Below are 21,020 nucleotides of genomic sequence, written 5' to 3'. Positions count from 1 at the left end.
GGTTTCAAATTACAGACCGTGTTACTACAGCATGGAGGGGTGGGGGTAAACAGTGTCACTATACAGTACCAGTATATACAGTACGTGGGGGGCTGCACCATGTCACAGACTACTGTGGTCACTTTATAAAGTACTAGGGGAGGGTAGGGTCAGGCCACCCATCTCACCGGCAGATTACAGACTGTGTCACTGACTTACTATATACAGTACTGGTGGGTTAAACAGTGTCACTATATACAGTAATAGGGGCACAGACTGTGGGCACAAGATACCTCCTTTTGCAGACATGTAATCTGATTCACATTTGTTTCTGTGTTAAATGTAAAAAAAAAAAGATATGTATCAAATTCACCTTTTTTTTGGGGGGGGGGGGGGGGCTTCTTAGATTCTTGCACCTGGGCCCTGTGGTTTCTAGTTACGCCTCTGTTGCCTGCTTTTGTATATGACATCATCTGGCATTAACACTATACTAATTCAGATTGTATGTGATCATAGCAATATACCTAATACAATAATTTAGGAGGTATCTTTGCAATACATTCAGCACCTATTTATAAAGCGATAAAAGTACGTCAAACCACAACCTTAAACTGCCATAAAATGTTCTCACATATTATAAATAGGTTTCTACATAACCTTATCACATTCTTCTAGGTCCTTTCCACAAGCATGATTATTTATTAAAGGGACATTAAATCCAAAAATGTTCTTTCATAATTTAGACAGATAATAGAATGTTAAACAACATTCCAATTTACTTCTATTATCGAATGTGCTTTATTCTTTATATATCCTTTGTTAAAGAAATAGCAATGCACACGGGTGAGCCAATCAAAGTAGGCATCTATGTGCAGCCACCAATCAGAAGCTACTGAGCCTATCTAGATATGCTTTTCAGGAAAGAATATCAAGAGAATGAAGCAAATAAAATAATAGAAGTAAATTAGAAAGTTGTTTAAAATTAGGCTGACCATATTGCCGCTTTAAGAAGGAACACATATGAAAAATACATATGTGAGTGTTCTTATACAAAACCATTTCTTTAAACAGCCCTGAAAACGGCCTTGACATATGTATTTTTCATATGTGTCCCTTTTTAAAGCGGCAATATAGTCAGCCTATTTAAAATTGTATTCTCTATCTGAATTAGGAAAGAAAAAAAATGAGTTTAATGTCCCTTTAACTGTAAGTTTTGTGACAAAGAATTTAATCATCTTCAGCAGCTTAGAGGTTAAAAGTTTCTGACTAAAAATCCTGAAATAGATTTAATGTAAAGTATTGGAATTTGAATAAGGATTACAACCCTTCATGGTAAATCAATAGTGTCCTGTATCACAGAAGCTATTGGTATTCCTAAGGGATGTTTAATCAATTAAATTCACTTGTTGTGGCCTTTAACATTATTCATCATTCCAGTAATATAGCAGCCAAGCTCATAGCTATTGTACCTGTAGTAAGTGAAGCTCATCTCCTGTGGAAATGTAAGCATAGATTTTTTGAATGCTATATTTAGTAGATTGATAAGTCTTACAGAGTACAATGCACCATTTAATATTCTAATCTTTTCATTCAGCCAGGTATCTCATTTATTTAAGTTTTATTGATAAGACAGGAAACATAATTACATTGCAACTATAGTTTTGCTATTAAAGTTTGTTGATCCCTGCAATGAACAAAATGCCCACAACTAATATTCATATCCAGAATCAATACTTTGTGACCAGCAGCAATATGCAATATGCAAGTAACCCAGACAGTGGTTAAACATTATTTTCAGTTGTTAACCCTTAAAGCTTGCATGTTTACTAATAAACAAATGGTTATTGCGTCTGCATATTTTTCTGGAAACTCCTAATTTTGACATGGAGCCCTCTAAACATTTATTAATTTGCCTACTTGAAAGAACATTCCATTTTTTTAAAGGAGATTCTCCTCAAGCCACCAAACATTTGTGAGTTTCTCTGGGTTTATGATATGAAATATCAGTGTATAGTTTCTGTGTAGCCCTAGGTACTTGTCAATCTGCAGCCCATTGAACCCCGCCAACCCCAATATTTTACCTCATGTGCCAAGAACATGTGGTGGGGTCAAGCTCTCTAAAAAACTAGACAATCGGCGATTAATTTGTAAATCTATGGCACTAGCACACAAGATGGCGCTCAAAACAAATTTACCTAGATCAATACCTTGTGTTGTCTTCTTAAAAATAAAACATATAGTTTTGACAGGTAAATCCAAAAAACCATATAGTTTTGACAGGTAAATCCAAAAAAAAAACAAGGCTCTATTTCTGTTTAAATGAAGTGATAACAAAAATGCTAAAAATCTGATGGTATTCTGGGTAAGTTCTCTTCTGAAATTCCTGGAAGCGAAGGGGTTAAAGGTACACAAAATATGATATTTTCTGCCATGTTTCAGATAGAGCATTCAGTTTTAAACAACTTTGCAATTTACTTCTATTATCACATTTGCTTAATTCTCTTGATATCCTTTGTTGAAGTTGCAGCAATACACTACTGGGAGCTAGCTGAACACATCTGGTGAGCAAATGACAAGAGGTATATACACTACTGTGCAAAGGTTATGGACATGTGTGGAAAAATGCTATAAAGTAAGAATGCTTAGTTTATTTTTGATCAATTAACAAAATGCAAAATGATTGAACAGAAAAATCTAAATCAAATTAATATTTGGTGGGACCACTTTTGCCTTCAAAATAGAATCAATTTCTTCTAGGCAAAAAAGCACACAATTTTTTAAAGAATTGGACAGGTAGGTTATTCCAGACATCTTGGAGAAGAAACCACAGTTTCTGCCAATTCTGAGCTGATGGCACTGCTGGGAAGGGAGGTAAGCATGATGTGTCTTTTATCTGCTGCACTAAGTTCCCTTGTCAGTGGGTCAGTATAGCTAAAATGCAAACCTCATTAGTGTCAGTGGGCTCACTTACCTGAGGGTCCGATCCATCTTCTCCTCGTCACGCTGCCACTAAACCACACATGGCCAATGGCACTCTGACAGGCCTGTCTGGTATTTCAGATGTGTGTAGCGACAGGCCTGTCAGAGTGTGCAGTGGGGGAATGTGGTAGTGGGTTGCAAACTGGCTGTTAATAAACACTGCTTTAGACAGTATTGAATGACAATACAATTTACATGTGTACACTAAAACTGAACCTCTTTTGTTACAATAATTAAACTTATGTACAGAATCATAAACCTATATGAGCTAGGGCAATTGTACATGTGTATATAGTGTTTGCTTATATATACTGTATATGTTTTACTGTAAAATACTATATTATGTATTTTTACTATGTTTGTTATGTAAATGAACATGTTTTTATCTTTTGGGGTCTTCTATTCTTTTTAGAAACAAGGAATTCATGTGATATTAATATCCCGTTGAAGACAAAAGGCACACGTTTTAAAATTTTGCACTATGCAAAACGTGTTTATAAAGAAGATTGCTTTTTTACATTGTATATGTATAGCTGCTACAAGTTCACACTAATATTGCAATTGCATTGTACCAAATGTTGTATATTGTAAAAATAGCAGTGTGAACTTACTTTGGTTTAGCTCTTTTACCTGAAAAAAAATAAATACAAACAACCCTCCCAACAGTAAAACCCACCACCCATACAACTAACCCCTCAAATAAAATACTAACTAAAAAAACCTAAGCTCTCCGTTGCCCTGAAAAGGGCATTTGGATGGACATTGCCCTTAAAAGGGCAGTTAGCGCTTTTGCAGCCCAAAGCCCTAACCTAAACCTCCCCCACCCAATACACCCTTAAAGAAACCTAACACTAACCCCCCTGAAGATCGACTTACCGGGAGAAGTCTTCATCTAAGCCGGGCCGAAGTCCTTAATGAAGCCGGGAGAAGTCTTCATCCAAGCCGGGCGAAGTGGTCCTTCAGACGGACAGAAGTCTTCATCCAGACTGCATCTTCTATCTTCATCCATCCGGCGTGGAGCGGGTCCATCTTCAAGACATCCGGCGCGGAGCATCCTCTTCAATCAACGTCTTCTTACTAAATGACGGTTCCTTTAAGTGACGTCATCCAAGATGGCGTCCCTTAGATTCCGATTTGCTGATAGAATTCTATCAGCCAAACGGAATTAAGGTAGAAAAAATCCTATTGGCTGATGCAATCAGCCAATAGGATTGAACTTCAATCCTATTGGCTGATCCAATCAGTCAATAGGATTGAGCTCGCATTCTATTGGCTGATTGGATCTTGGATGACGTCACTTAAAGGAAGAAGATGTCGATTGAAGAGGATGCTCCGCGCCGGATGTCTTGAAGATGGACACGCTCTGCGCCGGATGGGTGAAGATAGAAGATGCCGTCTGGATGAAGACTTCTGCCCGTCTGGAGGACCACTTCGCCTGGCTTGGATGAAGACTTCTCCCGGCTTCATTGAGGACTTCGGCCCGGCTTAGATGAAGACTTCTCCCGATAAGTCGATCTTCAGGGGGTTAGTGTTATGTTTTTTTAAGGGTGTATTGGGTGGGTTTTATTTTTAGGTTAGGGCTTTGGGCCGGAAAAGAGCTAACTGCCCTTTTAAGGGCAATGCCCATCCAAATGCCCTTTTCAGGGCAATGGGGAGCTTAGGTTTTTTTAGTTAGTAGTTTTATTTGGGGGGTTGGTTGTGTGGGTGGTGGGTTTTACTGTTGGGGGGGTTGTTTGTATTTTTTTTATCAGGTAAAAGAGCTGATTACTTTGGGGCAATGCCCCGCAATAGGCCCTTTTAAGGGCTATTGGTAGTTTAGTTTAGGCTAGGGTTTTTTTATTTTGGGGGGGGGCTTTTTATATTTTGATAGGGCTATTAGATTAGGTGTAATCTTGTAATTTGTTTATTATTTTCTGTAATTTAGTGGGGTTTTTTTTTTGTACTTTAGCTAATTTAGGCCTAGATTTAGAGGTGGGCGGTAGCCGTCAAAACCAGCGTTAGAGGCTCCTAACACTGGTTTTTACCGCCCGCTGGTATTTGGAGTCATTCAGGAAAGGGTCTAACGCTCACTTTGCAGCCGCGACTTTTCCATACCGCAGATCCCCCTACGCCATTTGCGTATCCTATCTTTTCAATGGGATCTTTCTAACGCTGGTATTTAGAGTCGTGGCTGAAGTGAGCGTTAGAAATCTAACGACAAAACTCCAGCCACAGAAAAAAGTCATTAGTTAAGAGCTTTCTGGGCTAACGCCGGTTTATAAAGCTCTTAACTACTCTGCTCTAAAGTACACTAACACCCATAAACTACCTATGTACCCCTAAACCGAGGTCCCCCCACATCGCCGCTACTCTATTAAAAAATTTTAACCCCTAATTTGCCGCTCCGTACACCGCCGCCAGCTACGTTATCCCTGTGTACCCCTAATCTGCTGCCCCTAACATCGCCGACCCCTATATTATATTTATTAACCCCAAATCTGCCACCCCCGCTATCGCTGACACCTGCATATTTTTTAACCCCTAATCTGCCGCTCCGTACACCGCCGCAACCTACATTATCCCTATGTACCCCTAATCTGTATCTGTATTAACCCCTAAAGCTAAGTCTAACTCTAACCCTTTACAGGTAAGTATTTAGCTTTAAATAGGAATAATTTATTTAATAAGAGTTAATTTATTTCGTTAGATTTAAATTATATTTAAGTTAGGGGGGTGTTAGGGTTAGAGTTAGACTTAGCTTTAGGGGTTAATACATTTATTATAGTAGTGGTGAGATCCGGTCGGCAGATTAGGGGTTAATTATTGTAGGTAGGTGGAGGCGACGTTGTGGGGGGCAGATTAGGGGTTAATAAATATAATATAGGGGTCGGCGGTGTTAGGGGTAGCAAATTAGGGGTACATAGGTATAATGTAGGTTGCGGCGGTGTACGGAGCGGCAGATTAGGGGTTAATAATAATATGCAGGTGTCAGCGATAGCGGGGGCGGCAGATTAGGGGTTAATAAATATAACATAGTGGTCGGCGATGTTAGGGGCAGCAGATTAGGGGTACATAGGGATAACGTAGCTGGCGGCGGTGTACTGAGCGGCAGATTAGGGGTTAATAATAATATGCAGGGGTCAGCGATAGCGGGGGCGGCAGATTAGGGGTTAATAAGTGTAAGGTTAGGGGTGTTTAGACTCGAGGTTCATGTTAGGGTGTTAGGTGCAGACTTAGGAAGTGTTTCCCCATAGGAAACAATGTAGCTGCGTTAGGAGCTGAATGCTGCTTTTTTGCAGGTGTTAGGTTTTTTTCAGCTCAAACAGCCCCATTGTTTCCTATGGGGGAATCGTGCACGAGCACGTTTTTGAAGCTGGCCGCGTCCGTAAGCAACGCTGGTATTTAGAGTTGCAGTGGCGGTAAATTATGCTATGCGCTCCCTTTTTGGAGCCTAACGCAGCCCTTCTGTGAACTCTAAATACCAGCAGTATTTAAAAGGTGCGGAGAGAAAAAAGCCAGCGTAGCTAACGCACCCCTTTGGCCGCAGAACTCTAAATCTAGGCGTTAATTTATTTAATTGTATTTAATTTATTTAATTTATTTAATTATAATGTAGTGTTAGGTGTTAGTGTAACTTAGGTTAGGTTTTATTTTACAGGTAAATTTGTATTTATTTTAGCTAGGTAGTTATTAAATAGTTAATAACTATTTAGTAACTATTCTACCTAGTTAAAATAAATACAAACTTGCCTGTAAAATAAACATAAACCCTAAACTAGATACAATGTAATTATTAGGAATAATTTAGTTAATGATAGGAATTTTATTTAGACTTATTTAAATTATATTTAAGTTAGGGGGTGTTAGGGTTAGACTTAGATTTAGGGGTTAATAACTTTAATATAGTGGCGGCTACGTTGGGGCGGCAGATTAGGGGTTAATAAGTGTAGGTAGGTGGCGGCAACATTGGGGGCGGCAGATTAGGGGTTAATAAATATAATGTAGGTGTCGGTGATGTTGGGGGCAGCAGATTAGAGGTTCATAAGTATAATGTAGTTGGCGGCGGTGTCCGGAGCGGCAGATTAGTGGTTAATAAATATAATGCAGGTGTCTGCGATGTCGGGGGCAGCAGATTAGGGGTTAATAAGTGTAAGATTAGGGGTGTTTAGACTCGGGGTTCCTGTTAGGGTGTTAGGTGTAGACATAAATTTTATTTCCCCATAGGAATCAATGGGACTGCGTTAAGGAGCTTTACGCTGCTTTTGCAGGTGTTAGACTTTTTTTCAGCTGGCTCTCCCTGTTGATTCCTATGGGGAAATCGTGCACGAGCACGTACAACCAGCTCACCGCTGACTTAAGCAGCACTGGTATTGGAGTGTGGTAAAGAGCAAAATTTTGCTCAACGCTCACTTCTCGTCTTTTAACGACGGGTTTCTGATAACTTGTAATACCAGCGCTGTATGTAAGTGAGCGGTGAGGGATAACTGCTCGTTAGCACCGCATAGCCTCTAACACAAAACTTGTAATCTAGGTGATTGATTCCACCAGCCTTTTCACATGGTGTATCCATCGACTTCTGTTGATTTGCAAAACCCTGCACATTTTGTAACACTTAGTCTTGTTGTTGTTAAATACTATGGGGCCGAATTATCAAGCTCTGGTGAACTGCTTGTGCAATGATAAATGCCGACAGCGTATGCTGTCTGCATTTATCGATGTGCAGCGGACATGATACACTACATCGTATCATGTCCGCTTACACTTTGATAAATATGCCCCTATGTGTTTAATGTCCCTTTAATAAAAGTTATCTTATAAATAATTCTGTTTGAGTATCAGATTATATGATATAAGCACATGTTGAAATATACGTAAATTTAATGTGATTGTTCACTTGACAACGTCAATTTAGTACCATACCTGTATGAGTTTGCTATACATGCACTTACCCTTATGACATATCTGGTGGAGTTCTTATCATCTAGGTTGACTGTCAGTGAAAAGAATACAGCAGTACTGTAAACTCCCTGGGTCTTGTACAGGAGTTCATTAAAGTCCCATCTAGCTCTTGGATTTTCTGGTAGATCCCAGCCGCCACAGTCCTCAATAACTTGTAGCATAGGCTTGGCGCCCTGGCGGTCAATGTCCTTCATATTGAGGCAAGATCTATAAAACTCCTTTACCTTCCTTTCTGCAGATCCTCTGTGCTTTCTCTTTATGGGCTGTAAGAGAAGGTGCTGTAGTTTCTCTTCATTTTGCTCCCCAATAGCGGCAATTGTGCCATAGATAAGCTTGTCCTCTGGGATCCTATGTCTCCTCAGCCACCCTCCACAAGCAAAGGAGTAAAAGTCAGAACAAGGTGGTATTGTTGGGTCTATATTGTTGCTGATGAATTTAGAAGCCCTCATAAAGGCTTTTCTTTCTTGGCATCCATCTAGACACTGACTATCCTGCTCCATTGACAGATATTTAAGTACCAACATAGACCCCAAAATAATGCACAATCCTGCAGCAAAGACCAGCCCAGACAAAAGGCAGGTCTCCCTCTTACTCCATCTAGGGATCCCCTTCTTTGGCTGCTTTTTAGAGCTCACTTGGATATTAAAACCATTGGACAGGGTACTGCTGCTATTATATTTACTCACGTACTTTACTTCCTGGAACTCATCATAGTGAGCAGTTAGTGAGTATGTTTTCTCCATGTCCTTTAAGCTGAATGCCATTTAGTTGTTATAAAATGACTGTAATTGGACCTCAGACACCAAGTAATGTTTCTCCTTTGGTGTCTTGGAAATGAGATTGACATGAAATCACTGAAGTCAATAAACTAGTGCGAGATAGTCGCTTGTTGATAGACATAGACATTGAAATATCGTTCTTCTGATTTAACAGCAGAGAATGAAACCTGCAAATATAAAATCTGCATTAAAGTCTTGATTATATTATTATTGTTACAGAGCCTAATCAGGGTAACTTTTATATTATATCCATTGACAAGTAAGTTTATAACAACTACAATTAACAGATTTCTATACATATTTATATTCTTCTAATCCAAAGCTAATTTACATACATCATATCTTTGAAGTTAGATTGTTGATAATTGGCCATAATTTGTACATCATGGTAGCACCATAATATTTTATGACAGTTTTATGTGCAAAAGGTTTTATGGCTCTAAGAAAAACAAACATCTAATTGTTTTGGAAAGGTGAATTTCTTCCATGCTTGTTTCTACCAAGCACACTATTGAAAATGACAAAAAAATAAGGTGTATGTATAGTGATTGTTTTTCATAATACTTAGGACTAGATTACAAGTGGAGTGCAGATTAGCACTCCCGCTCACGCGTTAACTTCGGTAGACGGAGGCTATTTGTGCGTGCTGGGTTGCGCTCGTATTACAAGTTAAAAGTAAACAGTTGCGCAAAAAGTGGGACTAAGAACATCGCGACTGCATTAACATATTCCCCCATAGACTTCAATGGAGCACAAACAAAACCTAACACTTAAACTCGTGCACATTTAACCAAGTGTGCTAACCCCACATGAAATATGAAAATTTCACATTCCAGTGTTCTTCACATAGCAGAATATGTTCTATTTATTCTTAAATAAATATTTACAAATAAATATATATAATAGTTTTTTGGTAAAATATATATCTATACATTTAGTTTTATATATATATATGATTATACATAAGTATAGATAATTATATATATATATATTTTATATATATATATATATATATATATATATATATATATATATATATATATATATCTAGTTAAAAATATTTAGAACATTTTCCCCTATGTGAAGAACATTGGTCCCCTATGTGAAGAACATTGGAGCGTTAAACACTTTATTAAATATGAATATTACATAAATATGTTTTTTCATGTTTTCAGCTACTTGACTGCAAAGGGCTCCAAAGTACATATCTATGTCTATATGTGTATACATATTTATTTATGTGTTTATATGTGTATATATGTCTGTAAATATACAGTATATACACATATAAATACATAAATACAAATATACACACATATAAACATATCTATATCTATATATGTGTATGTATATAAAAAAGCATACATATAAATATTTAGACATGTGTATGTATCTCTATGTTAAAGCCCTTTGCAGGCCTTTAACACCAAGAGCTCATATGTTTAAGCCCTTAGAACTTTTTTTTGTGCAATATTTTTGTAATAATTTTTATCAGTTATGAGTGTAACTGTACTGTACTGTATTTTTGATGTTTTTTGTGCAACTTTTTAGTCAAGCTTAACAGTTAACCAGAGCTCGTATGTCACGCTAACCTGACATGCGTTACATAAAATTGAACTCATATGAATGCTTTTACTTTCAACTCGTAATATGCAATCTACTTACAATGCACACAAAGAGCCGCAATATACCCATTATCGCTCACGCACACCAGCTAGTGCGCCACTCATAATCTAGCCCTTAGTATGCTAAAATAATGAGCACTGATATGCTGATTGGCTGGGTTTTTTTTACATAGAGATGTTCATGTAATATTTTCTGATATTTGGCTAGATTACGAATTTGCGCCTCTGCTCGCGTCGGGTTGCGCAGGTATTACTAGTTGAAAGCAAAAACTTTTTGCTTGCGCACTAACCCGACATTTGCAAAAAGCGAACTTCAAATATTGCAACCACATTAACGTATTCCCCTATAGACTTCAATGGTGCATAAAAAGTTGAAAAAAACACCCTTACTTGTGCGCAAACCCAATCAAATTTTATCAACCCGACATGAAATATTAATATTTCACATTCCAATGTTCTTCATATAGCAGAATATGTTCTATTTTATATATATAAAATGTGGTTTGTTTTTAAATATATAACTACACACACATATATACATCCAAAACAAAGCAGAAGAATCCAGCGAGAATCGTTGAAAAAGAGCGGTAACTTTATTATTTAAAAATAATGATAAAATACACTCAAAAATAGGGGGATAAGAAAATATGAGTTAGAGGGTATGCCAATTACTCATGAGCAGCCAGTAGGTTGGTTTTACGCATTTCGGCTGCAAAATAGCCATAACACATATATATATATATATTATTATTATTATCATTTATTTGTATAGCGCCGCCAAATTCCGTAGCGCTGGGTACATTAATAGGGTTATACAATGACAAAGATTTGTGATAAGATACAAAACATAACAAATCTAGTACAGGAAGAAGAGGGCCCTGCTCCGGAGAGCTCACAGTCTATAGGTTTAGGGTGCAGAGACATAAGGTTGGGGTAGCTTGTTACATCGGTTGTATTTGCAGCAGTGAGTCAGGCAGTTCATGTACATGTGTGTGTACAGGGAGTGCAGAATTATTAGGCAAATGAGTATTTTGACCACATCATCCTCTTTATGCATGTTGTCTTACTCCAAGCTGTATAGGCTCGAAAGCCTACTACCAATTAAGCATATTAGGTGATGTGCATCTCTGTAATGAGAAGGGGTGTGGTCTAATGACATCAACACCCTATATCAGGTGTGCATAATTATTAGGCAACTTCCTTTCCTTTGGCAAAATGGGTCAAAAGAAGGACTTGACAGGCTCAGAAAAGTCAAAAATAGTGAGATATCTTGCAGAGGGATGCAGCACTCTTAAAATTGCAAAGCTTCTGAAGCGTGATCATCGAACAATCAAGCGTTTCATTCAAAATAGTCAACAGGGTCGCAAGAAGCGTGTGGAAAAACCAAGGCGCAAAATAACTGCCCATGAACTGAGAAAAGTCAAGCGTGCAGCTGCCAAGATGCCACTTGCCACCAGTTTGGCCATATTCCAGAGCTGCAACATCACTGGAGTGCCCAAAAGCACAAGGTGTGCAATACTCAGAGACATGGCCAAGGTAAGAAAGGCTGAAAGACGACCACCACTGAACAAGACACACAAGCTGAAACGTCAAGACTGGGCCAAGAAATATCTCAAGACTGATTTTTCTAAGGTTTTATGGACTGATGAAATGAGAGTGAGTCTTGATGGGCCAGATGGATGGGCCCGTGGCTGGATTGGTAAAGGGCAGAGAGCTCCAGTCCGACTCAGACGCCAGCAAGGTGGAGGTGGAGTACTGGTTTGGGCTGGTATCATCAAAGATAAGCTTGTGGGGCCTTTTCGGGTTGAGGATGGAGTCAAGCTCAACTCCCAGTCCTACTGCCAGTTTCTGGAAGACACCTTCTTCAAGCTGTGGTACAGGAAGAAGTCTGCATCCTTCAAGAAAAACATGATTTTCATGCAGGACAATGCTCCATCACATGCATCCAAGTACTCCACAGCGTGGCTGGCAAGAAATGGTATAAAAGAAGAAAATCTAATGACATGGCCTCCTTGTTCACCTGATCTGAACCCCATTGAGAACCTGTGGTCCATCATCAAATGTGAGATTTACAAGGAGGGAAAACAGTACACCTCTCTGAACAGTGTCTGGGAGGCTGTGGTTGCTGCTGCACGCAATGTTGATGGTGAACAGATCAAAACACTGACAGAATCCATGGATGGCAGGCTTTTGAGTGTCCTTGCAAAGAAAGGTGGCTATATTGGTCACTGATTTGTTTTTGTTTTGTTTTTGAATGTCAGAAATGTATATTTGTGAATGTTGAGATGTTATATTGGTTTCACTGGTAAAAATAAATAATTGAAATGGGTATATATTTGTTTTTTGTTAAATTGCCTAATAATTATGCACAGTAATAATCACCTGCACACACAGATATCCCCCTAAAATAGCTATAACTAAAAACAAACTAAAAACTACTTCCAAAACTATTCAGCTTTGATATTAATGAGTTTTTTGGGTTAATTGAGAACATGGTTGTTGTTCAATAATAAAATTAATCCTCAAAAATACAACTTGCCTAATAATTCTGCACTCCCTGTATATATATATATATAATATATATATATATAATAATTCTGCACTCCCTGTATGATTAGCTATAGGTATAGATATATAGAGATATATATAGGATTATCTATTTATAAATATTCCCCAATGTGAATGTGAAATATTTACAGTAAATACTAGAGATGAGCAGGGAAGAAAACTATTTTTAGACTTTTCGTTCCGATTATTCGTTGACAAAATACAAATAAAATGAAGCAAAAATAAATTTTTCATTAAACATTTACATAAATTTTTCGTTAAACGAATTTAAATGTTTCAAAGATCTGGAGAACGCCCTAACCCAATCATATTTTTGCCAGAGCCCTGGTCATGCTAACAGGAAGCTTAGCTGGTCGGCTCCCAGGATGTGCATTAAAGATAGTTTAGGTCCTGGGTTCCGAGTGCGCTAAGCCTCCTGACACCCGGAACCTGGCAAGAAGAAGACCGGGTTAGAGTGCTCTTCAGAGCGCTTAAAGTAGGTATTAAGTCATTAAAATTAATTTAAAGCAAATGAATAAATACTGGCAGATTTCATCAGTATGTTTTAGTTTTCTTTAAAAAAACAAAAATCAGTTTTTGTTTTATCGGACACCTCTAGTAAATATACAGTATAACACTTAATTAGACATGAATATTGCATAAATATGATTTTACATGTTTTCATCTACTTAAATACAAAGGGCTCCAATGAACTTATATATTTCTATATATGTATACTTATGTATTTATGTGTTTATATGTGTATATATGTCATAAACTGAATACAGGATGTGCACTGCATCTTCTCATACCCTAACCCATACCTCCCAACATTTCAAAATTCAAAAGAGGGACCCCCCCCCCCGCGGCAAAAAATTTAAATGTGGTGGGCAGGAGCAGGGGTGGGGCTTAAAAAATCATAAGACCAAAGTAATATAAATAAAATTCTAAATAAAGTCATATATTTTAATACTCTTAGGCAGCAAACCAAACACAAGCTCAAACCACTGGTATACCTATTTGAGCTCTGTATTTAATTAACATTTCCAGATACAGTGCTAAATATTTTTATCTTAATTGGACATTTAATAATAGATTCTTTAAAACTGCTCTCTGCATTCCTCATTAATGTTCTAGATTCTGGCCTTTAAAGTCAGCAAAAATGCACAGTAGCACTCTACATAGCATACACTTACACATGCAGATACACACACACTACATAGCATACACTTACATAAGCACATACACACACACTACATAGCATACACTTACATATGCAGATACACACACACTACATAGCATAAACTTACACATGCAGATACACACACTACATATCATACACTTATACAGGCAGATACACACACACACACTACATAGCATACACTTATACATGCAGATACACACACTACATATCATACACTTATACAGGCAGATACACACACACACACACACACTACATAGCATACACTTATACAGGCAGATACACACACACTCTACATAGCAAAACAGAATGAGAAGCAGTCTGCCAGGAACGAACAGCAGCATCAATAGCTTGTTCTATGGCCCGGTTGCCACCTGGTAGTAGCTTCTTTCTGCCCAATTGTGCTTTTCACAGAGGAAAACTTTCCTGTAGTATATCAGTCTGATCCCGCCGACATGGTCAGTCCAGCCCCGAAATACCAGGCAATTCTCCTCTGAACAAGGAACATGACAACCCCAGATGATCGTTTCGGCCTTCTTTGGGCCTCGTCAGTGAGGTGCAGCCATATCCCTCTAAGCACATTGGGCAAGGAGTCCACGTCTGGTTTCCCCCCATCACCCTTAGGGAGACTATCCCCAGGGTCATATTTACATATGCAAAACAGAATGAGAAGCAGTCTGCCAGGAACAAACAGCAGCATCAATAGCTTGTTCTATGGCCCGGTTGCCACCTGGTAGTAGCTTCTTTCTGCCCAATTGTGCTTTTCACAGAGGAAAACTTTCCTGTAGTATATCAGTCTGATCCCGCCAACATGGTCAGTCCAGCCCCGAAATACCAGGCAATTCTCCTCTGAACAAGGAACATGACAACCCCAGACGATCGTTTCGGCCTTCTTTGGGCCTCGTCAGTGAGGTGCAGTGGGCAAGGAGTCCACGTCTGGTTTCCCCCATCACCCTTAGGGAGACTATCCCCAGGGTCATATTTACATATGCAAAACAGAATGAGAAGCAGTCTGCCAGGAACGAACAGCAGCATCAATAGCTTGTTCTATGGCCCGGTTGCCACCTGGTAGTAGCTTCTTTCTGCGCAATTGTGCTTTTCACAGAGGAAAACTTTCCTGTAGTATATCAGTCTGATCCCGCCGACATGGTCAGTCCAGCCCCGAAATACCAGGCAATTCTCCTCTGAACAAGGAACATGACAACCCCAGACGATCGTTTCGGCCTTCTTTGGGCCTCGTCAGTGAGGTGCAGCCATATCCCTCTAAGCACATTGGGCAAGGAGTCCACGTCTGGTTTCCTCCATCACCCTTAGGGAGACTATCCCCAGGGTCAAATTTACATATGCAAAACAGAATGAGAAGCAGTCTGCCAGGAACGAACAGCAGCATCAATAGCTTGTTCTATGGCCCGGTTGCCACCTGGTAGTAGCTTCTTTCTGCCCAATTGTGCTTTTCACAGAGGAAAACTTTCCTGTAGTATATCAGTCTGATCCCGCCGACATGGTCAGTCCAGCCCCGAAATACCAGGCAATTCTCCTCTGAACAAGGAACATGACAACCCCAGACAATCGTTTCGGCCTTCTTTGGGCCTCGTCAGTGAGGTGCAGCCATATCCCTCTAAGCACATTGGGCAAGGAGTCCACGTCTGTTTTCCCCCATCACCCTTAGGGAGACTATCCCCAGGGTCATATTTACATATGCAAAACAGAATGAGAAGCAGTCTGCCAGGAACGAACAGCAGCATCAATAGCTTGTTCTATGGCCCGGTTGCCACCTGGTAGTAGCTTCTTTCTGCCCAATTGTGCTTTTCACAGAGGAAAACTTTCCTGTAGTATATCAGTCTGATCCCGCCGACATGGTCAGTCCAGCCCCGAAATACCAGGCAATTCTCCTCTGAACAAGGAACATGACAACCCCAGACGATCGTTTTGGCCTTCTTTGGGCCTCGTCAGTGAGGTGCAGCCATATCCCTCTAAGCACATTGGGCAAGGAGTCCACGTCTGGTTTCCCCCATCACCCTTAGGGAGACTATCCCCAGGGTCATATTTACATATGCAAAACAGAATGAGAAGCAGTCTGCCAGGAACGAACAGCAGCATCAATAACTTGTTCTATGGCCCGGTTGCCACCTGGTAGTAGCTTCTTTCTGCCCAATTGTGCTTTTCACAGAGGAAAACTTTCCTGTAGTATATCAGTCTGATCCCGCCGACATGGTCAGTCCAGCCCCGAAATACCAGGCAATTCTCCTCTGAACAAGGAACATGACAACCCCAAACGATCGTTTCGGCCTTCTTTGGGCCTCGTCAGTGAGGTGCAGCCATATCCCTCTAAGCACATTGGGCAAGGAGTCCACGTCTGGTTTCCCCCATCACCCTTAGGGAGACTATCCCCAGGGTCATATTTACATATGCAAAACAGAATGAGAAGCAGTCTGCCAGGAACGAACAGCAGCATCAATAGCTTGTTCTATGGCCCGGTTGCCACCTGGTAGTAGCTTCTTTCTGCCCAATTGTGCTTTTCACAGAGGAAAACTTTCCTGTAGTATATCAGTCTGATCCCGCCGACATGGTCAGTCCAGCCCCGAAATACCAGGCAATTCTCCTCTGAACAAGGAACATGACAACCCCAGACGATCGTTTCGGCCTTCTTTGGGCCTCGTCAGTGAGGTGCAGCCATATCCCTCTAAGCACATTGGGCAAGGAGTCCACGTCTGGTTTCCCCCATCACCCTTAGGGAGACTATCCCCAGGGTCAAATTTACATATGCAAAACAGAATGAGAAGCAGTCTGCCAGGAACGAACAGCAGCATCAATAGCTTGTTCTATGGCCCGGTTGCCACCTGGTAGTAGCTTCTTTCTGCCCAATTGTGCTTTTCACAGAGGAAAACTTTCCTGTAGTATATCAGTCTGATCCCGCCGACATGGTCAGTCCAGCCCCGAAATACCAGGCAATTCTCCTCTGAACAAGGAACATGACAACCCCAGACAATCGTTTCGGCCTTCTTTGGGCCTCGTCAGTGAGGTGCAGCCATATCCCTCTAAGCACATTGGGCAAGGAGTCCACGTCTGTTTTCCCCCATCACCCTTAGGGAGACTATCCCCAGGGTCATATTTACATATGCAAAACAGAATGAGAAGCAGTCTGCCAGGAACGAACAGCAGCATCAATAGCTTGTTCTATGGCCCGGTTGCCACCTGGTAGTAGCTTCTTTCTGCCCAATTGTGCTTTTCACAGAGGAAAACTTTCCTGTAGTATATCAGTCTGATCCCGCCGACATGGTCAGTCCAGCCCCGAAATACCAGGCAATTCTCCTCTGAACAAGGAACATGACAACCCCAGACGATCGTTTTGGCCTTCTTTGGGCCTCGTCAGTGAGGTGCAGCCATATCCCTCTAAGCACATTGGGCAAGGAGTCCACGTCTGGTTTCCCCCATCACCCTTAGGGAGACTATCCCCAGGGTCATATTTACATATGCAAAACAGAATGAGAAGCAGTCTGCCAGGAACGAACAGCAGCATCAATAGCTTGTTCTATGGCCCGGTTGCCACCTGGTAGTAGCTTCTTTCTGCCCAATTGTGCTTTTCACAGAGGAAAACTTTCCTGTAGTATATCAGTCTGATCCCGCCGACATGGTCAGTCCAGCCCCGAAATACCAGGCAATTCTCCTCTGAACAAGGAACATGACAACCCCAAACGATCGTTTCGGCCTTCTTTGGGCCTCGTCAGTGAGGTGCAGCCATATCCCTCTAAGCACATTGGGCAAGGAGTCCACGTCTGGTTTCCCCCATCACCCTTAGGGAGACTATCCCCAGGGTCATATTTACATATGCAAAACAGAATGAGAAGCAGTCTGCCAGGAACAAACAGCAGCATCAATAGCTTGTTCTATGGCCCGGTTGCCACCTGGTAGTAGCTTCTTTCTGCCCAATTGTGCTTTTCACAGAGGAAAACTTTCTTGTAGTATATCAGTCTGATCCCGCCGACATGGTCAGTCCAGCCCCGAAATACCAGGCAATTCTCTTCTGAACAAGGAACATGACAACCCCAGACGATCGTTTCGGCCTTCTTTGGGCCTCATCAGTGAGGTGCAGCCATATCCCTCTAAGCACATTGGGCAAGGAGTCCACGTCTGGTTTCCCCCATCACCCTTAGGGAGACTATCCCCAGGGTCATATTTACATATGCAAAACAGAATGAGAAGCAGTCTGCCAGGAACGAACAGCAGCATCAATAGCTTGTTCTATGGCCCGGTTGCCACCTGGTAGTAGCTTCTTTCTGCCCAATTGTGCTTTTCACAGAGGAAAACTTTCCTGTAGTATATCAGTCTGATCCCGCCGACATGGTCAGTCCAGCCCCGAAATACCAGGCAATTCTCCTCTGAACAAGGAACATGACAACCCCAGCCGATCGTTTCGGCCTTCTTTGGGCCTCGTCAGTGAGGTGCAGCCATATCCCTCTAAGCACATTGGGCAAGGAGTCCACGTCTGGTTTCCCCCATCACCCTTAGGGAGACTATCCCCAGGGTCATATTTACATATGCAAAACATATAAAACTATGGCCCGGTTGCCACCTGGTAGTAGCTTCTTTCTGCATACACTTATACAGGCAGATACACACACATTGCATAGCATACACTTATACATATAGAAACACACACACTACATAGCTTACACTTATACATGCAGATACACACACTACATAGCATACACTTACACATGCAGATACACACACTACATAGCATACACTTATACAGGCAGATACACACACACACACTAGATAGCATACACTTATACATGCAGATACACACACTACATATCATACACTTATACAGGCAGATACACACACACACTACATAGCATACACTTATACAGGCAGATACACACACACACTACATAGCATACACTTATACAGGCAGATACACACACATTGCATAGCATACACTTATACATATAGAAACACACACACTACATAGCATACACTAATACATGCAGATACACACACTACATAGCTTACACTTATACATGCAGATACACACGCGCGCACACACACACACATTACATAGCATACACTTATACATACAGAAACACACACACTACATAGCATACACGTATACATGCAGATACACACACTACATAGCATACACTTACACATGCAGATACACACACTACATATCATACACTTATACAGGCAGATACACACACACACACTACATAGCATACACTTATACATGCAGATACACACACTACATATCATACACTTAGAAAGGCAGATACACACACACACTACATAGCATACACTTATACAGGCAGATACACACACACACACTACATAGAATACACTTATACATGCAGATACACACACTTCATAGCTTACATTTATACATGCAGACACACACACTACACAGCATACATTTATACATGCAGATACACACACATACACACTTATAGATACAGATAGACACACACTACATCATATATGGGTATCTGTAACTCATTGTATGGGGTCCTAGGGATGGCAAGCACATTAGCTGGCAGTCTGAGGCTGCCACTGTTTGTTACCCTGGTGGTAGCACTGCTCATTGTATAAAACTGAAGGCATGCTAGTGTTATCACCAGGGGTTAGACGTCATCACTACCAGGGGTTAGAGGTCACCATTACCTGAGGGCAGAGGGTATACAGCCTTCCTACTTCTGCTTAACCCACACACCATTCATTTTCCACAAAGAATCTAACAAGTATATAACCCTGGGAGAGAAAACCCAGCTGCTTCTGAGTATGTGCCCAATAGAATAAAAAATAATAATAATAAAAAAAAATTAATGCATGGGGCAATGCGGGACAGATGGCTAGCAACCCGGGACAGACCCCTAAAAACAGAATTTATGTTTACCTGATAAATTACTTTCTCCAACGGTGTGTCCGGTCCACGGCGTCATCCTTACTTGTGGGATATTCTCTTCCCCAACAGGAAATGGCAAAGAGCCCAGCAAAGCTGGTCACATGATCCCTCCTAGGCTCCGCCTACCCCAGTCATTCGACCGACGTAAAGGAGGAATATTTGCATAGGAGAAACCATATGATACCGTGGTGACTGTAGTTAAAGAAAATAAATTATCAGACCTGATTAAAAAACCAGGGCGGGCCGTGGACCAGACACACCGTTGGAGAAAGTAATTTATCAGGTAAACATAAATTCTGTTTTCTCCAACATAGGTGTGTCCGGTCCACGGCGTCATCCTTACTTGTGGGAACCAATACCAAAGCTTTAGGACACGGATGAAGGGAGGGAGCAAATCAGGTCACCTAAATGGAAGGCACCACGGTTTGCAAAACCTTTCTCCCAAAAATAGCCTCAGAAGAAGCAAAAGTATCAAACTTGTAAAATTTGGTAAAAGTGTGCAGTGAAGACCAAGTCGCTGCCCTACATATCTGATCAACAGAAGCCTCGTTCCTGAAGGCCCATGTGGAAGCCACAGCCCTAGTGGAATGAGCTGTGATTCTTTCAGGAGGCTGCCGTCCGGCAGTCTCATAAGCCAATCTGATGATGCTTTTAATCCAAAAAGAGAGAGAGGTAGAAGTTGCTTTTTGACCTCTCCTTTTACCAGAATAAACAACAAACAAGGAAGATGTTTGTCTAAAATCCTTTGTAGCATCTAAATAGAATTTTAGAGCGCGAACAACATCCAAATTGTGCAACAAACGTTCCTTCTTTGAAACTGGATTCGGACACAAAGAAGGCACGACTATCTCCTGGTTAATGTTTTTGTTAGAAACAACTTTCGGAAGAAAACCAGGTTTAGTACATAAAACCACCTTATCTGCATGGAAAACCAGATAAGGAGGAGAACACTGCAGAGCAGATAATTCTGAAACTCTTCTAGCAGAAGAAATTGCAACCAAAAACAAAACTTTCCAAGATAATAACTTAATATCAACGGAATGCAAGGGTTCAAACGGAACCCCCTGAAG

General features: G+C 40.7%; 1 protein-coding gene across 1 annotated transcript in view; it reads right to left on the bottom strand.

The window, feature by feature from the left end:
* ECEL1 (endothelin converting enzyme like 1) overlaps positions 1–8,639 on the bottom strand; it is a 173,616-nt gene extending 164,977 nt beyond the window's left edge. Inside the window, exon 1 of the mRNA XM_053709058.1 lies at positions 7,887–8,639. Coding sequence (XP_053565033.1) covers positions 7,887–8,639 — 753 coding nt within the window. The remainder of the gene's footprint in view (positions 1–7,886) is intronic.
* Positions 8,640–21,020: the final 12,381 nt, after the last annotated feature.

The sequence above is a fragment of the Bombina bombina genome, chromosome 4, assembly GCF_027579735.1.
Source record: "Bombina bombina isolate aBomBom1 chromosome 4, aBomBom1.pri, whole genome shotgun sequence".
NCBI lineage: Eukaryota > Metazoa > Chordata > Amphibia > Anura > Bombinatoridae > Bombina > Bombina bombina.
The sequence above is the reverse complement of the archived record's forward strand: the minus strand, read 5'-3'. Positions and strand labels throughout refer to the sequence as shown.